This window comes from Cavia porcellus, unplaced genomic scaffold, assembly GCF_034190915.1.
Source record: "Cavia porcellus strain 051 isolate PalLab524CR breed Dunkin Hartley unplaced genomic scaffold, mCavPor4.1 scaffold_12, whole genome shotgun sequence".
NCBI lineage: Eukaryota > Metazoa > Chordata > Mammalia > Rodentia > Caviidae > Cavia > Cavia porcellus.
The window spans coordinates 59,059,257-59,079,312 of NW_026947495.1; the positions used below are offsets into that span (position 1 = coordinate 59,059,257).

Consider the following 20,056-nt stretch of genomic DNA (forward strand, 5'->3'; position numbering starts at 1 on the left):
TTGTGGCAACATCTTAAAAATTATTCCTCCCAAAAAGTAGGAAGAAACTGCTTTACTGGCTAAAAGCTTACTACAAGTCTACAGTACCTAAGAAATGATAATGGTACAAGAAGAAACTAGTGATACAGTGCATAGAAACAGAGCTGGGTACAGATAGTTGATTTAACAAAATAGGGAGTTCTACAAAACTGTAGGGAAAACTCTTCAGTAAGTGGTACGGGAACAACGAGACAACCACATGCAAATGAAATGTACTTCTACCTAACACTATTAAAAAAAGAATCAATCTGGGAGGATTACAGAAAAGCATAATAATAAAAATATCTCTGAAGGATATTTAAGGGTGTGACACTAGAAATAGTGGTACCTACAAAAAGCCCAGTAAATCAACTCTGCCCTGAAATAATCAAGGAACTAGTGAAAACTATTTTATTATTTTTTAAGTAATTTAATGAGATAAAAAAGAGCAAGCACCTGTGACACATGAACCACAACATCCTGCCATCTGCACGCCTTCAACTCTGTGGCAAAAATTCTATACCATATAGAGGTATGATAGCTCCCTAGCTCCCAGTTTCAAATGACAATTTCAGTTTAGGAGAAAAAAACTGTAGGCATCGCTGATGACCCCTTGGCTTCAGGTTGCAAAAGCTCTTCTCTAGGTAGTTAAGAAGAGAAGACTTCTCCCAAATCTACTCACTTACAGAGCAGAAGTTGTACTCCCGCTCCACTCTGCAAGCAGTAGTAACACTTCCGAAGCCATCTCCTGCTTCCATTCCTGCTTCCACTAAAACTAGGCAGAGGTGGGGATGGCAGCACATGAAAACACAAAATTCTGGGGTTGGGAGAGATAACATAGACCTGTAATCCCAGCACTCGGAAGGCTGAAACAGGAGGATCATCTTAAATTCGAGTCCAGCCTGGGATATATAGTGAGCTCAAGGTCACTTTAAATTACAGAGACCCTATGTCAAAAACCAAAAATGAATAAATAACTGAATACACATGTACACACACACACACACACACAGTTTTTTGCACTGCCACCTACAGGAACCCTTTATTTGGAAAACAAAAAACACCCCCTCCTCCAAACTAAGGAAGTTCATTCCTAAGGCACTGTCAAAAACTGGACTTCTTAAGAGTGAACAACTAAAAAAACACTTGACAGTTCCATGAAAGTAGCAGCAAGATGCAAACTGCAGAGCAGCTAGACATCTGGCAAAGAGAAAGGTAGTAAGAGTCCTCTTAACAGTAAGCACAAGTATAAAAGCCTGGCAACTCCTAGCTTTGCTGAAAGGCCTGACTAGAAAGGGCTTGACTGTGGAGCAGTTTAAACCCTGGATGTTGATGAAAACAACAGAGCAATTAGTGGAGACTAACAGCCAAGTATGACAGCAACAGATGCAAACCAAACAAAAATTTAAGGGAAAATCCAAAGAAAGAGATCAGCAAAGAGAGGAGGCCCAAACAATAGCCATTGCTCAGTATCCCAAAACCCATATGCATATCCAAAGCCCATCCTCTGAGAAGCAACTCACAGACTGTACACTTGGGGAAAAGAGGCTTCCAGGAACTACTACAGCCAAGTCACTAAACCAGCAGACAGAAAAGACGCCTGGGGGGCAAGTGATCCATATGCAGAATTAACAGTAACCTGTTATCTAACTTGTTCTCTTTTCAACAAAGTACTATGAAACATTTAAAGAAACAGAGAAGTGTGAGCCATATACAAGTAGGGAAAAATGCAGGCCAAAGGTTCTGTCCGTGAGAAGACCCAGATATCAAATTCAGGTGAGAGAATTCAAATCAGCTATTCTAAATGTGTAAGAAACAATGCTTAAAGAATTAAAGGAAAATATGACAACAGTGTCTCATCAAATAAAGAGTAACAATGAAAAGATGAATAATTATTTTAAACATGAAAACACAAATTGACACATACAACTCAAATTTAAAAAAACTCTCTAGAGAGGCTTAACAGTAGACTGCAGCTGGCAGAACAATCACAATCTATTTTAGCTACATAAGAGTAATGTAAAGGTAACTGCATAACTATAAAAGACTACATAATTACATATGCTCCTTTACTGATTTAAGTAGCACATGTACATAATTCATGTATATAACTATGTTGCTAGACTTGTAATACACAGAAATGTAATATATTTGAGAGTAGTAACACAAAGGACAGAGACAAACTAGTAGAGAAAGGAAATTATATAAAATGGTAAACTGAAAATTTAGAAGGAATCAAGAGAAATTGAAATAAGGTTAGTGCAACAAACTAGAAGTATGTTTTTTTAAAGAAAAAAATTTCAAAACAATAGGAGTAACAATAGTTACTACATTATATATTATCTTTAAATTACTTAGACAAATAAATTACTCAGAGTATAACATATAGGCATTGAATTGCCCAAACAATATTAATATAAATCTTGGTTATGAACTAAGAAATTAGTAGTATAACTATCTTAACTATTGTGTGCATATATATAAATATATATATGTATTTTTTTTTTGCTTTTCCCTTCCTTCTCCCCCACCCCATTGCAGTTTTTCTTTCCTTCTGAAGCATTTTTTCCCATTTTACAATACCTATTGTACATTTTGGATCATATTAATTCTCTCAGCTTCTCACACTAGGGAGACAACATGATGTTTACACATGGCTTATTTCACTTATGAGTATGGTCTCAAGCTGCATCCATTTATCTATAAAAGTCTCAAATTTATTCTTCTTTATGGCTGAATAGTACTCCATTGTATAAACATAACACATCTTTTTTTTTTAACCATTCCTCGGCTGGTTTGCATTTGGGTTGTTTCCAAGATCTAGCTATTACAAACTGTGCTGCTATAACCATGGGTGCACATATATTGCTGTGGTACAATGTTTTTAATTTGTCTAAGAAGATACCTAGAAGGGGAACAGCTGGGTCAAATGGGATCTCTAATCCTAGTTTATAAAGGAATCTCCACACTGATTTCCACAGGAATTTCCACAGTGGTTGTACCAGTCTATACTCTAAGGGTTCCTTTCTTCCCACATCTCCTCCAGCATTTGTTATTGGTTGATTTCTTAACAGCCATTCTTTCCAGGGTGAAATGGAATCTCAGTGTTGTTTTAATTTGCATCTCTTGAATGACCAGTGAAGTTGAACATTTTCTTGTATATTTATTTGCTATTTGTATTTCTAGAAGTATGTTTTGGATTCTTATCTCAGATTCTTTAAAAGACATAAAATTAGGGGGTCAGGTATAAAGCTCAGTGGCATAAGTGCCTGTCCGGCTAGTGCAAGGTCCTGAGTTCAATTCTCAGTAAACACTCCTTGGGAAAAAAAAAGACATAGAAGTATATGAATAATTGTTAGCCATGTATTTTGGGATATGTAGTATATAATAACATGTTTAACAAAAAATGGGAGAATAGAGCTATATAAGAGTACAGTTTTTATATATCATTGATGAAGTTACTATAAATCTGAAGTAGATTTTGATATGCTATGATGTATAAAATTTAGAGCAACCCCTAAGAAAATAACCTAGTTGGGTGTGGTGCAGAGGCGGGGGCAGGATGATCGCTGTGAGTTCAAGGCCAGCTTAGGATACACAGTGTTTCAAGACCAGCCTGAACTACAAAGTGAACTACAAAGTGAAAGTGAAGTGAAAAAATAAAAAAAGAAAAGACAAAAATAATAATCTAAAAATTGAATTAAAAGTAAAATGTTACACTACAAATCATTCTCTTAACATAAAAGAAACCAGTAAAGAGAAATACAAAGACACAAAAGACACGAACATGAGACATATATAAAACAAAAAGCAAAAATGGCAGATATAAATTTAACAATGTCAGTAACACTAAATGTAAATAGATTAAGTAATACGAGGTTATCAGAATGGATTCTAAAAGAATAACACCTAAAAAATGCTGTCTACAGAAGATACTGTACATTCAAAGTCACAAATAGGATTCGGATAAATGGATGAAAAAAGACATGCCATACAAACAACCACCATAAAAGAGCTGGAGCATTTACACTAATAACAGACAGGATTTTTTTTCCTTTATTTAAAAACATTTTTTCAAATTCATTTTATTTCAAAGAGAAAAACAAAACGAATTTTTTTTTTTTTGTCTTTTTCCTTTTTATTGGTACCAGGGATCGAACTCACGACTGCCTGCTTGCAAGGCAGGTACTTATGCCGCTGAGCTAAAGCCCCAGCCCCCAAAACAAAATTTTAAAACACATCAATTGGGGGCAATGATACACACATTCAATGGTACACACATTCATTCACCCAGAGCACAAAACATCTGCATTCACTTGTCTGAACAATACAAGCAACAAGTTCATCGATTTCAATGAACTCAGAGAAGTCAGTAGTATAACTAGCAGCCAAGTCTTTAAAATTTTAATAATGTTTTGGAGATAAAGGATATTTTATAATAATTAAAGGGTCAACCCATCAAGAAGATATAATAATTATAAATATATATGTACCTTATAACAGAACCCTCATAATATCTGAAGAAAAACTGACAGAATTAAAGGAGAAATAGAAAATCTAACAATAATAGTTGGTTAATTTCTCCGCTTTCACTAATGAACAACTTAAGTCAATGAAGACTTAAACAAACAACATACCAGCTACAGTAGATCTAGTAGGCATCTAAGAAGTACTCCACCCAAAAGTATATATATTTTTCTAAAGTTTTCATGAATAATTCTCCAGGATATTCTACAAATGACAGACCATATATTCTGGAAGCAAATATTAGGAAACTGAAAAGGACTGAAAGCATACAAAGTATGTTCTCCAAAGACAACAAAATTAGAGATCAGTAACAAAGCCACACACGGTAAGTCTAGCACTCACAGCAAAAGGCAGGAGGGCTGCCATGAGTTTGAGACCTGTCTGGGCTACATAGTGAGTTCAAGACCAGTCTGGAATAAGAGCAAGTCTCCTCAAAGGAAAAAAAAAGAAGAAGAAATAAAAAACAATCAGTAACTGAAAGATATTTATGAAATTCACTTATATGAAGATTAATATACTCCTAAATAACATATGAAACAAAAGAAAACAACAGAAAAATAAAAACTTTGAAAGGAATAAAAACAAACCAAAAAGAAATTCCAAAATATCAAAACTTCTGAATGAACTAAATCAATGCTTAAAGAGAAGTTTACATCAGCAGATGCCTATATTCAAAAGAAATACTTTTATAAATCTAGGGAAGAAAAAAAAAACCACCACAAACATAAGATGAAAAGTAGAGCAAAGGACAAGAGAAAAAGTATTTTAATTTAAAAAAGGACTTCTTATCCAAAATACAAATACAATCAGTTGCAATATATTTTTAAAATATAACACAAAGAACACACACACAAAAGAAGATATTCACAGATACAGATATCATGAAGATACTTAAAAGGTCAATGAAGTTTATAAAGCAGTAAACAGCTTCACCACCAGGAAAATGAAAATTACAACTACAAAGAAATACTACCTCACATTCATCAGAATAGCTAAAGTTTCCATATACTGTACTATTCACAGGAATATAAATTGGTCCAATCTCTTTGGGAAACAGTATCTACTAAAGACTAATACATACCCTAATACTCTATATGTTTACTGTTAAGTATGTATTCCACAGACAGTAATACTACATAAAGACTCACACATAAACATGTTCATAAAAAATAGTACTAGTGGGACTGGGCATATTTGCTCAGTGGTAAAGCACTTGCTTAGTACATACAAGACCATGGGTTTGATCCTTATCACTGCCAAAAAAAAAAAACATTATTAGTGAAACTCAAGAAGGCATGACAGGCACGGTGGCACATGCCTATAATCACAGCACTCTGGGAATTTGATCAAGAGGATCACGAGTTCAAGACTAGCAACTCAGTGAAAACCTGTCTCAAAATAATACAAAGGCTGGTGATAGAGCTCAGTATGAAAGTCCTGTGTTCAATTTCCAGGACAACCAAAAAAACACAAAGAAAGGGCTGGGTATGTGGCTCAGTGGTAGAATGCCTATCTAGCATGCATGATTACCAGCACCCAAGAGTTTGAGGCTGGAGGATTACTTGAGATTAAGAGTATGAGACCAGCCTGGGCAATACAATAAGACCTTATTCCCTTGCCCCCTGAAGAAAATCAATCCAAATGCCAGTAAGTAAAATACAGTATGTCTATGCAAAATACTATTACACAGCAATAAAGATAAATTATAGATTCAGAATTAATGTGGATAAATTACATGGGGCAAAAACAGCTAGACCCAAAATAGACTGTGTGAGAAAGTTCAAAACCATGCTTAACTGTGTCTGAAAAATGGTTACTTTGGAGAACAGATACAAGGCTGTACCAATTAGAAGAAAGATTTTTGAAGTATTGGCAATGTTTTATTTCTTGTTTGAGTAGTAATTCCACCTGTCAGACTTTATCATAATGCCCTGATCATTACTTGTGTTCATTTCCATTGGTTATATTTCATATGGAAGTTATAACACTATATAAACTTTAATAAAATAAAATGAATCTTAATAAAACTGGAGTACTTTAACTTAGAAGTCAGTAACTTAAAAATTTACACACTTTAAAAAAACATATACACCTAAAAATATCAAAGAAAAATGGAAACTGAATTCAATAAAAGTATAAAACAACCTGAGCCTGGTGGCATACACCTGTAATACTAATACTTGGGAGACTGAGGCAGGAGGACTGCTGCAAATTTAAGGCCAGTCAGGGTTACATAGTGAGTTCAAGGTTAGTCTGAACCACATAGCAAGACACTGTCTCAAAAAAGAAAAAAAGAAGTATAAAACCTCACATAATCAAAAATAGAAAAAAAAAATTTTTAATGGAAAACTATTTTAGAGAAAATGCAAGAAAAATTGGCAACTGAACTTTAATATAAATATTAATTAAATCTCACTACCAACTACCAATTATCACCAACAATATACTAACTAAAAAAAGGTACCTCCTTAATAGCAGTTAAATTGGAGAAAAACTACTCCCTTCTTTGGGGAGTACTTGGTTCATACATTTGTAACAGAAATACAATTGCTTTTTTTCTTTTTAGAGAACTTTGCTTCATAGCACTAAAAAGGGATGCACTATGATCCACAGGAGAATAATGCTACTGTGCTTCCTGACTCTAGTTTCTAGTTCAGCAGCCTTGAAGCTTAACTGGGCTCTAAGAGATATTCATGCCTATATCCTACTAATAAATGGTTTACTTAAGTTTATTTGTAGCAAACGAGTGATCAATGAATATAACACCTTGCTATCGCATATGCTACAACTATGTATTAATTCACCCGTTCATATCAAAAGAAGAAAACTGACAACTATAGATTGTGTTATTGAATCCACCTTTTAGAGGTACTGAATAAACTGTTTTAAGTCAATCTTCCTTATGACTGCTATCAAGCTCTAGAAAGTAGGAACCAACTGTATCTTACATATCTTCATTTTCCCAGTTGTCTTTACTTTTCTATCATTGCTGAGACAAAATACCCAACACCTAACGTTAAAAGAGAGAAAGGTTTATTTAGTTCACAGTTCGTAGAGGTTTCAGGTCACAATCAGCTGGCTTCAAGGCACAGTGGTAGGGCAGACAGGCATTGCAAAGGAAAAACATTTCATGGCAGGCAAAAGGTAGCAAAAAAAGCAAAAGACAAGTCTCTTTCTGTCTCTTATATTTTATCCAAGCTACTGGAACTAAGATGGTGCCAAACCCATCAGTGGGCTGGTAGAGTAATCAGTCACCCTTAGTCCTAACATCCTTAACCCTAACATTGCACTATGAACCAATCACACACTCTACATTCAGCCACCTCTGATAAAGCCCCACCAATTTTTGCAAGAGGCCTTAGGGGGATACCTAGACCCAAGCTGCAACACTAGTATGGGTTCCAGGTTCACAAATATTTGCTGAATGAACAAATTATGACAGTAAAGTCTATAAAACTCTAAAGCCCTGACAATTGATTCATCCTTGACAAGCAATAATACTTTCAACTTCTAGTTACCACACTGGAAAACCAACAATACATGTTAAACAACATGAAAATACCTCTTTGCCCCAGTAAAAACAAATCTTTGAAATGTATATTAAAGTTACTTTACAATGACTTGATGTACTAGCTTATTTTTTTTCCTACCTTCTCAAAAGAAAAAATTCACCAACTCACACAGGCCTGCCATTACCAAAAGCAAAGAACAAGATCAAGGTCACAGAGATTAGAAGGGATGGAAAAAAAGATACAAACTTAGGTCCATAGTCCTAATTCCCCTGCCACACCACATACACACCCACTGGTAAACACAATTAAGCACTTAGTGCATATAAAAAGCAGTACCCTTAATTACAAATAGGGATACAAAAAAACTAATGCAGGTCCCCTTTAAAATTTGCAGTATATTGCTTCAAAGTTTATTTCTGCATATAGAAGATAAAATGTAAACACTTCTAATCCTCATCTAGTGTTTGATGCTTAAATGGTATAACCACATCTCATAAATTTGATCAATTCTTAAGCCACAGAAAATTACAGGAACTAAAATGATGAAAGCAGTAATTTAGAGCATCTGAAATCTGTCTCTGTCAGATAAAACTGCTAGAATTCTTCAGCTAGCTAGAGAATTCATGTAAGACAAGTGAGCTCTGCCTATACAAAACATTTATCCAGATAGCACTTATTCTCTATTCTTCACCATATAAAAAGACATTTAAATTCTAAAATATCACTGTATTCACACATAATAGTTGAATCATATATTCATTTGCATTTCTCTCATTTAACTCCCATGTTGAAATATATATCCAGTTAATATCCTATGAATTTATCTCATTTAATTCCAATGGCCTTGGTGAGGTGTCTAATTACTGTAACTCAACCCTACAAACAAGAAAAATCTAGATTAGCCAATTCAGAGGTTAGTAAGTAACTTAACTATGTCTAAGTGCTAGAACTCAAATCAGAATCCAGGTTCAACACGAAGTATGTGTTTGAAATCATGTTTTATTAACTTCTTGGGTAATAATGTTTCTTACACATGGTATCAATGACCAAAAGTGAATAGTCACACACCATTTAATGCAGAAATGTTCTAAGAAATGCATCCTTTGAGCATCTAGACCCTGTGCAATCCTCATATAGTTTCAAAAACTAAGAGGGCTAAAACAATACAATCTTACAGGGTCACATAAGTGATCTGTTGATCAAATCATTATATGGTGCATGACTATGATGTTATCAAGTAGGTCAGAAAAGAGTGAGGAGCTGGGAGTTGGCAGGCTATTGCCAGTTACTAGTCTTCTGGCTTTGCTGTTTAAAATTACAAAATAAAGCTGAGCATGGTGATGTATGCCTATAATCACAGCAATCAGGAAGGCTGAGGCAGGAGTTCAAGAGTTCCAGGCCAGTCAGGGCTACCTAGGGAGTTCAAGGCCAGGTTGAACTCTGTCTTAAAAACATAAAATAAAACTACAAAACAAGATTTTAGCCAGATGTGGTGGTGCATACCTGAAATCCCAGCTGTTGGGAGGCTGAGGCAGAAAGCTGTTCCAAGTTTGAGACCAGTTTGGGCTACACAGCAAAACTGTCTCAAAAAGCCAAAACAAAAAGTGAAAACACAAGATTTTTAAAATATAATGAACGTAAGTACTACTCAAAGAAAATATAGTAAAGCATTTGCTAAATTAGAGGTATTAATTCAGTGTCAGGACTATAACCCTTTGGTTTAATGCAAAGCATGTTAACAATGCTTAAATCTAATTATTTCTAGGATTGGCTGAACCTATGCAGCTTATAAAATACATGCCCATCTAATCTACTGCTAGTATACGAGCCAAATATAATCTTCAAAATATAACTGGCAGCATATAATCAAAAGTTTCCAAATTGTTTTATACTCTTCACATTGATAATTCTATCACTGAGAATTTAGTCTTTTAAAAAGCCTTTTCTCAGTCTCTGTATCATTAACAGCAATAAAAAGTAAAAAGAAAATAAAATAAATGACTCCCTATAATTGTCATTTTTTGTTGCCATCATCCCTTTCTCAGGAAAATACCAACTCATTCAACTCATGTAGTCTCAATAGAACTGTCATGACTGCTTGCTGTCATCTTCCAAGTATGGTTAAGAAATTGACAACCAAAACAGACCAGAATCAACTGAGGATTGACATATGGACATTAGGAAGGTAAAGCTGTCTTTCAAGTGTGATTGCTAAGTTACAGGGACTCCAGAAACAAGACCCTAGAAAAACCCATGAAGCAGACTGATAAGATTTGTTGACATTATCTCAGATAGTAGATCTAGTTATTTTCAAAGCCATTCCATCCTCCTTCATGAACCAATTAACTTACTTTGTAACTCAAAAATGCTTTCTTAAGATCTGAACACATATAACTGAAAGAATCATGACTAACACAGTAACTAAAAAAAAATGCTAACTAACTGTGGTACATTCATCCTTTGGAATAACATTGCTGTAACAATATAACCATTAGGCAAGTATGCAGGAGTCCACTTTGAATTTTGGCTCTAATTTATACTTTCTATATGTTTCTTGGGCACATTACTTAACCTCTACATGCATCAATTTTCTCATCTGTAAAACACAGATAATAATAGTAGTTCATATGATTGTTCGAAATAAACTATTTTTTAAAAGTACCCAAAATGAAGCTTAGGATTAGTTAGGTATACATGTTTTTAAGTAAGTAAGTAAAAGTGTATAAAGTTAACTATACCGTGTGATTACACTAATCTTTACCAAAAAGTCTGAACAAACAAAATCTACACATTTTTAAAAAGTAAACATACATTATTTTGAAAAACAAACAATCTCTAAAACATGCCTCTAGTTTCACCAGAAAAGATAGAAATTATTAGCCTCACTCAAACCCCTGGACCTTCCCCAGTGGCACTACATTCATCATCAAAAGACACACACACACACACACAGTGTGGCAAGTCAGAAACCATGAAATTAAACAATATATCACATTTAACAACAGCTAGCCTACCAAGCAGAACTTAAAATTTTAAACCTGAAGGAAGTTCTGTCATTTTCTCCAACTAGTTAGTTTACAAGGAAAGACATACTGATTAGTATACCCAATTCTTAACAATATAGTACATATAAGAATAAAAAGGAACAAATGTTACAAGTCATCATTTAAAAACCATATTTATTTGGCTTTCTATCTTTGGAGAATATAATCACTTTTATTAAATACAAGTATGATGTGTCTGAAATTCACAAAATTCACTTTGGGAAGTTTAATTCAAGATTCACAACCTGCCACCTGGGTCTGCTTTAAGTATCTTTCCACTCCATGTTTTGAATTCCTACCAATCTATTCAACTCCCTCTCTCTGCCTCTCATTAGATTTATTATATAATACATGTTAGCAAAGCTTTTTTTTCCTCTCTTTTGGAAGCAACAGAGGAATTAAAACTAAATGTTTTTTAAAATATTTCTATGGATGACCAGATCACACATCAAGACTCTCTGCCTACAATGAATACTAATAAGAGTTAAGAGATCTACTATAAAGAATTTAAAACTTTATTCAGTCTTACCCATCAGGTTATACAGCCTCTATAACAAGGAGATTGCTCTTGTATAGGTGAGGTAAAATTCTTTGCTCAAATTCTAATGTTTGTTATGGCCCAGAGCTTATGAGATAAAAATAATAAAATTAGATTATCAAACATGAAAATAAAGACTTCATTAGTGTATACCAATAATTTCTACAAAGGGACTAAACATCTTAAAAATGAAATATAAGATTTGCACAGCTGTTACCACTTTGTAAATTAGGTTGTTTGGCTTACAAGACTGGTTGGTTGGTCTGTTTGGCTGGCTTTTTCTTTTGTATCTTCTCACATATAAAAACTATTGCCAAAAAAATTTAAAATGTTTAGTTAACCTGAATAAGTACCAAAGACTATGTTAAAGAAAAACAAAAAGTTATTCAAAAATAAACTTTCCGACTGGGCATGGAGGCACACACCTGTCATTACAGCACTTGGAAGCTGCAGCAGGAAGGAAGAGCACAAATCGGAGCCCAGCTTGGGCCATTTAGTTTAATGCAATGAGACCTGTCTCCAAGAGGGGGAGGAGGAGGGGAACGTAGCTCAGTGGGAAGGCCCTGGGTTCAATCTCCAGTACCAAAAAGACAAACAACAACAAAACAAGACAAAAACAAAAAATACTGCATTTTAAGCAACACAACCTTGTAATTAAAATATACAAACCTGCTTCAAATTTCAACCCTACTATTTATTATTCTAAGTTAAACTAAGCAAGTTAATATTTAATATGAAATTCAGATTTAATTAGGTGACTTGTACTTTTACTTCCTAAACCTAGCACTTCCATAATGAGAATGTGATGGGGCACAAGGTATCTTCCCAGGTCACCATTTTTTAATTTTTTTGGTACTAGAATTGAACTCAGGGCGTCCTGTTTATCAGGCAGTTATTCTGCCACTGAGCTACATCCGTGGCCCAAGTTAACAGTATTTTACTTCCCTGTGTTTGTTTCCTAATCTATAAAATGAGAATAATAACCAAATATACCTAACAAAGTTATGATAAAATGAATTAACATATGTAAATTCAGTAAACTTAGTTTTCTTTTTTACTATTATCCATATCACCCATTCAAGGCCTCTACTTCTACCTGTCTTTTATACATGAAAAGAAATTGTAAAGTATAATGAAAAAAACACTAACCAGAGTTTGCAAACTGAATTAGTTCCAACTTTCTCACAGTAAAAACCTAGGCAAATTTTCCTCATCTGTAAAATACTATAAATGTATATAGATTGCTTCCACAGTACCCTCCATCTCCAAAATTCTCATTTTATGAAACTGAAGCAGAGACGTAAGAATTTTCTCAAGGTCATACATGAAATTATTGGCAAAACACAGACTGTAATCACTTTCTTATCTATCCCATACTGCTTCTCCTGCCTCGTAACATTTTCTCTAAATTATTCTAAAATGCTTAGAAGGGGCTGGAGATTTAGATCAGTGTTATAAGTACCTTCCTGGCAAGTGTGAGGTCTTGAGTCTGGTATCAAAAAAAAAAAAAAAAATCATTAGAAATTATGAACAAGCATGAAAGAGTTATAAACTAAATGACTTATTTCTGTGGCTTGTACATAGACAATGAGATTTAAATCCAAATGTAGTAAGTACATGAAATTTCAGGTTGCATGTCACTTATAACCTCAAGTTACAAGAATTAATGTCTAACTTCCCACCATCTAAAAATCCAACTCACAGGAAGACTATTTTATATCAAATTAAAAATATGAATTATAACTAATGATAAATATTGTAAGAGTAATTCTGCAAATAAGGACTAAAATTCTTTTTATATCTAGGATATTTTAATGTCTACTTTAAACACAAGAGCAATTTTTAAAATATTAAGTGTATGTGTGCATTACATCATGAATAACCATGAGTTACTGATACACGTACATATTGCACCTTAATACTTTCTACAAGACAGCAATTTAAACACTTTCCCTCCATGTTTCCTCTTTTTCAACTCTAGCTTTAAAACCACTAGAAAGGTTTAAGTATATTACTTCTGAAATCATATAAACAATTACAAATAAAGACTATGTTTATAGTTTCTCTTTTTAAATTGAAAATCACCCCCCACGGTATTCTAAAATTCTGTGTTCAAACATTACAACTGTACTAAATAGTATCTTAAATAGAATTTGATTCCCTAAAATTCTTCAAAGCTATTATATTTCACAAGGAATTCAGCAACATTTCAAAAAATACAGTAAAATCCAATTAAAAATGCAAAGTAGTGATAAAGTCAACAATAGTTTCATACTACTGACAAGAAAATTTTCAAAATCATTAATAGATACATACGTAGTTTAGGAATTTTTAAAAAGAATTACAGAATGTTAATATTTTTAAATTAGGACTTTAAATTGTTAAACCCAGTAACATGTAAGAATCTATCTATAAGAGGGCCAGGTAATTAGCTCAATGGCACAGCACCTGCCCAGCAAGTGTGAAATCATGAGTTCAATCTTTGGTATCAAAAATAAATAAATAAATAAAAAACCTACAAGAATCTACAGTCTATCTCCACCTTCCCTCAAAAATGTTCCTGTAGACTGCTTTAAATTCTTACAACTAACTACTTTTTTTCAAGTTGGGCAAATGTTGTTGTTATATAGTTCTTATATTCTGACCAAAATGTATACTAAATTCATTCTATGTCTTCTCAATCATCAGCTGGTCTGTTTTCTAACAAAGGAAAGTTAATTCATTCCTCTTCATTTTTATGGTTTATGAAACATTTACCTGAAGATAGCTAAATGTCTCTCACCTTTTCGTCTCTTTCAGGTACATGTCCACAGATTTCCTTTAGGTCCTGGAGTTTTGATGTACAAGTACTTCTACATTGCCAACTACCTTTTATAAAAATTTCTATTTGTTAACGTAGGATGTACTACCTGAGAAGAACATCATGAAAAGACTATTAAATTCTTCCTTTTCCAAATACCTATCTATATGAAGGTGGATTCTCTTCACATACTTCAAACAAAATATATATTGCAACAGACTGAAAGCAGAAGCAAAATATAATTGTCTTTTAATAAGTCAGAATTCAAAATTATTTGCAAAAAATATAAAATGACACTAATTGCACTAAATTTTTGTTCTAGAACATACTTATTCTTTACATAAATAGCATGCAATGAGTTAATATTCTTTAAGTAAATTAATTTTAAAATTCCTAGTATTATATATAGCAAATATTAATAGCCATTAGCTCACCTAAACAAAATCTCGTCAACAACGTTTGAGATAAAGAGGTCCTGAGACCAGGGCTGGGGATTTAGTTCAGCGGCATAAGCGCCTGCCTTGCAAGCAGGTAGTCATGAGTTTGATCCCTGGTACCGATAAAAAGGAAAAAGACAAAAGACAAAAAAAAAAAAAAAAAAAAAGAGGTCCTGAGACCTAACAAGCTAAACTACAGCCTGTATCTCATGAGATTTCCAGATCTAAAACCCTTAATAACAATTCTGTTCTCTTCTGGTTTGTGATTTCTTTTCCCCCATGTCTTCAAGGTTCTGGGGGCTGAACCCAGGGCCTTACCATTGAGCCACAGTCCCATCTCTTTTCTGGGGGAAAAGAGACAGAGTCTTACTAAGTCAATAAATTCCAAGCTAGGCTTGGGATCTTCCTACCTCAAGCTCAGAGAGCAGCACTAGGATTTAGGCTTGAGCTCTCATGCCCAGCTAGCTAGTGATTTCAACAAACCAAAGGCCTGCAGAACCATCTGGTACATTTTTATTTTTAACATCTCCCTACAGGTACTCAATCAAGTCAAATCATACAGTATTTTAATTTTTCTAGCTAAGAAATGCAGGCTTCAAATGTAGAAAAAAAGGAAGTAGTTTAACTGTACTATGATGCCATCTTTTGGAACAAACTACTTCCACTATTAAAAAAACAACAACAAATTATTCATACCTGGCAAGATGAAATAGGAAAGAAAATGCAAATTTTACTTTGTAAAGTCAATCATTTAATTCTTAATAATAACCTGTTAAAATACTCATGCACTGACATTTAAAAAAAAAGGAAAGAAAGAAAGACCAAAAGCTCATCTTATCTAGCCAAAATGGCACTAGGTTCCTAGACTTCAACAAATAAAACTGACTAAAAACTTAGTTACTTTTTTCCTTCTCCACTTTAACCACAGAATTACAGAAGACAAAGCAAAATGGGATAGAGATTACAGGTTCAAAAGACTAAAATCTAGAGCAATAACTGCTGAGCACTTCTAACAAAACTTCAAGGTTAATAAAGAATAAGCTTTCAGACCCAGAGGAAAGAAAATAGTCTATACCAATGGTGGTGAACCTATGACACTTGTTTGTTGCCATCTGAAAGCTCCAAAAGGTTCACCATCACTGATGGACAAATCATACAAATTCCGCGAGGTCGTAAGTTTGATCCCTGGTATCAAAAAAAATCATACAAATTCCTAAATTCTAACATCTCTCTTTTAATAGTTAAAGCTATATTTAATTTATAAATCAAGCAAAATCATATTAATAGGAAGATAAGAAAAGAAAGCCAAAATAAATAGCATTAAAAATGTTTTGCCAGAAATGTAGCTTAGCAGCATAAGCACCTGCCTGGCAAGCGCATAGTTGAGAGTCTGATCTCCAGTACCAAAAATAAATAAATAAATAAACAAACAATAAAAATAAAAATCTGTTTTGTTTTAAATATGTGAAAACTTCAAAATAAATAACTTTTACAGTTATGACATATCTTTAACTCATTTTTTTTTCTTTTTTGTTTTTATCGGTACCAGGGATCGAACTCACGACTGCCTGCTTGCAAGGCAGGGGCTTATGCCGCCAAGCTAAATCCCCAGCCCCTTCTTTAACTCATTTTTAAAGTTAATTTGCTTAAAAGGAACTGACCACAAATATATTAGCATACATACATATGTATCTCTTTTAAATTTACATTTTTCCATTACTATAGGCTAAATTGGGTTCACTTTTCAAGAAACAAGTCTGTTTTCGCTTTGATACATTCAGTTCTTTCACATGCCTTTAAGTTACTAACACAGCAGTCACCTGAATTCAAAGGTTCTCAGGTTTAAAAGCTCTCAAATCCCATCAATTTATGCAACATATTAACAGACACACCTCCAAAGGTACTAACACACACTTATCAAGGAAAAAACTAGGATTCTGCTCAATAGAAAACAACTCCCATCTTGAAAGCTGGAACTTCATTTCATATATACAGTTCCTGTTAGCATCAGTGAAATCTGAGCATACAGCTTGAATCCTTGAAATGAATATACAATCCTAGAGCATTAACACAGTTTTAACTTACATGCTGGTTAGTCAAAAAAAAAAAAAAAAAAAACAAAACCTCTCCCCTGTGGCCACACAAGTACAGTATCTGGTGTGGGGCTGGGGCTGTAGCTCAGTGGTAGAGCACTTGTCTACCATGCACAAGGCCCTGGTTCAATCCCTATCACCCCAAAACACACACACACACACACACACACACACACACACAACTTGGTGTGATGTTCACTTTCACAAAATTTAGTCTCATTTCATGACACTGTAAGTTACAAAATATCTATAGCAAACTAAATGCCTGGAAATAGTTCTGGTTATTTGGAAGTTGAAACCTCTTAAAAGTTTTTCAAACATCAGAAAAAGTACTGAGGCGAAAAAGAACAAACAAATTAGAAACTTAACAGAGTGGAAGTTACCTCAAAATCTTACAATCTAGATTTTGTGTCTCCTAAATTCCAGTCTGTAACAGATGTTAACTGACAGCTACTCAGCACTATGTCCTCAGCACTTAGCACAGGTCCTGGCTCATAATAAAGGCTAATAAACACTATAGAAATGAATGAATGATAAAAAAAAATTGCAGTGTTTAAAAAATAGTAGAATGATCTTTCTCAACTCACAACACTATCACTACACATTTTAATGAAACTATAAACAAAAATAAAAATATGCTTTAAAAAACTGGCCTTATTCACAAAATACATTTTAAAATAGTTAAAATTTTCAAAAGAAAAAATCAGTTGGGTTAAATTTGAGTCATTCAATGAATGAGCTTTTATCTATTCTAATAATGAAAATCAGTGTTGGGGATGAGATGAAAGGAAAAAATGTCTGTCAATGTAGTGGCCATGTTTAATGGATGCCACAAATCAAACCTTTCCCTGAATTTTCTACAGCATATTCAATGCCAATCTTTGAGCCTATTGTCACTTTCACACATGCTCACAGGAACAAAATGACAAAGAATGCTATGCCAGAACCACTGGATTCAGGGCACAAAACACTTGATTAACAATTGTCAAAGCTCTGAATAGTAAATATGGGCAGATATTTTCAAAGATAAATTAATTCCACCGATTCCTACATAAGTAGAAGCTCTTGGTTTCTTTAAAAGGTTTTCTGGGGTGTTGGACTTTTTTTTTTTTTAATGTGCCTATAATCTCCTTGTGTGAGACAACTGGGAGTGAACAACCCATTTACCAATTGCTGATGAATACCGCTACTCGTTTCCCAGACAAAAGAGCGTTAAACGAGATGTGATACACATTTATTCTTCCTTCATAAATGATCGTTCTCCCAAATTCCATTTTATGTTGTATACTTAAATACAGCAAGTTGAAATTTTAGTCAAAAAGCACTCAGTGCCTTAACTAGCTATGTAACTGCTACATCTGGTGGAGGCACACATGCCTACAAGAAGCCAAAAAACTTAGAAAACAATTGCAACCGATCTGGCGAGTGTTTGCAGTAACCTTTACGCGGCTATTTCCCACAAAACTCACAACCCTGTCAAAGAACAGCAGCCTACTTTTCACTCATGAAGATAACGCACAAACACGCAGGGGGCGACGTCGAAGAAGAGAAAGTTGCAACCATCTGGAGGAGTGGTTTGAGCAGCCTGCCCACGAGTCAGTCTGTCGATCGAATTGCACTAGGGGGCCACTCTGGGAATCAAAGTCCGCCTGGATAATTTCTGTGTCTCATCCCTCAGGGCAAAGACCCTGCCAGCAAGGGGCATCCTCTGGGTCCCGGGCAGCAGACCTCACAGCGCTGGGACCGCCTCTATGGGAGGAGTGCGCGGAGGGAAGGGGAGGGGGCTCCGGGATGAATGCTCCAACGGGAGGGAAAGCCCACCAGAGACCGGAGGCCAGGAGGTTAAGAGTACTGAGTGTTCTCGCAAATGGAGCAGAAAGGGGCTGGCGTCTGGGGGGAGGCCTCCCGCCCTCGCAAGATCGGCTCCTGGAGCCCGGTGATTCTGCGCGCCTCGCCCCGTCCCCACCAGCGCGCGGCCCCTTGACCGACTCCTCCGCCACCCGCGATCCACCACCCGCGGCCAGCGCACCACCTCCCCGGGCCCGGCGGCCTCGCGTCCACCTCGCCGCCAGCACCCCCCGCCCGGGGCCGGGCGACAGAGGCGGGGGGCGCGGAGCAGCGGCGCGGGAGCGAGGGAGGGAGGTCCGCGAGCGGGCGCGGCGGCGCTTACCTTCCCTGGGCCTCCCGGATGGCGGCGTGTGATTCAGCAGGGACCTGACCGCCGCCGCCGAGCCCGGGGTTGGAGACGTGGAGAGCTGGGACCAAGATGGCGGCCCCTCCAAACTTCCACTGCTACTTTGGACACTCATCAAGCTACTTTCTGGGAACCCGACTCCCCCCCTGCGACGGCGGCGGCGGCGGCAACGGCACCGGCACCCGCCTCCGTCATGGCGGGGGACGCGCTGAGGGCGAGCGAGAGCGCGAGGGCTGGGAGGGGAGAGTCAAGGGGATGGGGGAGGAAGCCGAGCCGAGGGGCGGTGGGGAGGAAAGAGGTGAGGGAAGGAGCGGGGACGGGGAGGAGGGAAGGGGGAGCGGCGCGGGAGCGGGCGGGCGCGCCGGCGAGGAGGCGGAGGGCGGGAGCGCGGCGGCGGCGGAGGCGTCGAGGGGGCGCCCGCGGGGGCCGGGGTCGGGGCGCGGGCTGCGCTGGCTGAGGAGACTTCCGCGGGCGGAACCTGCCGGCACCTCTGCAGTGCGTCGGCCCCCGGCGTCGCCCAGGCGGCGGCGGCGGCGGCGGGCGGTGGGTGGCGGCTGAGGCGGCGGGGTAACCTCTGCATCAGTTACAGGCGGCGGCAGCGTCACGCGCCGCCTGTGCAAACACTATCGCGAGGCTCCTGCGCCTCCGGTAGCCGCGGCGGCCGCAGGAGCAGGCGTGGGGGAGGGACCTGCCAGGGGTGGGAGGCGGCAGGCGCGCGACGGAGCCCGGGTTCGCAGACTCGCGTGCGCGGGGGCCGCTTCCCCGCGCCGGCCGGAGGGAGGCGCCCCCGCCGCGCCGCCCCGGCTCCCGCGCCGCCGCCACCTGACTGGCCCTCTACCCCGCGGAAGCGCGCCTGGCTCCGACCCACACCCAGCCCGGAGAGCTGCGCGGCC

General features: G+C 37.0%; 1 protein-coding gene and 1 long non-coding RNA gene across 5 annotated transcripts in view; both read right to left on the reverse strand.

The window, feature by feature from the left end:
- The window catches only part of Tlk1 (tousled like kinase 1), a 137,374-nt gene extending 117,898 nt beyond the window's left edge, over positions 1 to 19,476 (reverse strand). For 3 of the 4 annotated variants that reach the window (XM_063259263.1, XM_063259265.1, XM_063259262.1), the window contains exon 1: positions 19,140 to 19,476. In XM_063259263.1, coding sequence (XP_063115333.1) covers positions 19,140 to 19,278 — 139 coding nt within the window. In that variant the 5' untranslated portion in view covers positions 19,279 to 19,476. Of the gene's footprint in view, positions 1 to 9,560; positions 9,637 to 11,630; positions 11,733 to 19,139 lie in introns of those variants that run through there. The other variant, XM_063259264.1, reaches the window with a different exon arrangement.
- LOC106025423 (uncharacterized) lies at positions 11,629 to 19,104 on the reverse strand. Its single transcript, XR_001198996.2, has 3 exons — positions 14,422 to 19,104; positions 13,102 to 13,128; positions 11,629 to 11,726 (listed from the first exon to the last, which is right to left on the reverse strand). It is a non-coding gene; the product is annotated as an uncharacterized LOC106025423 (long non-coding RNA).
- Positions 19,477 to 20,056: the final 580 nt, after the last annotated feature.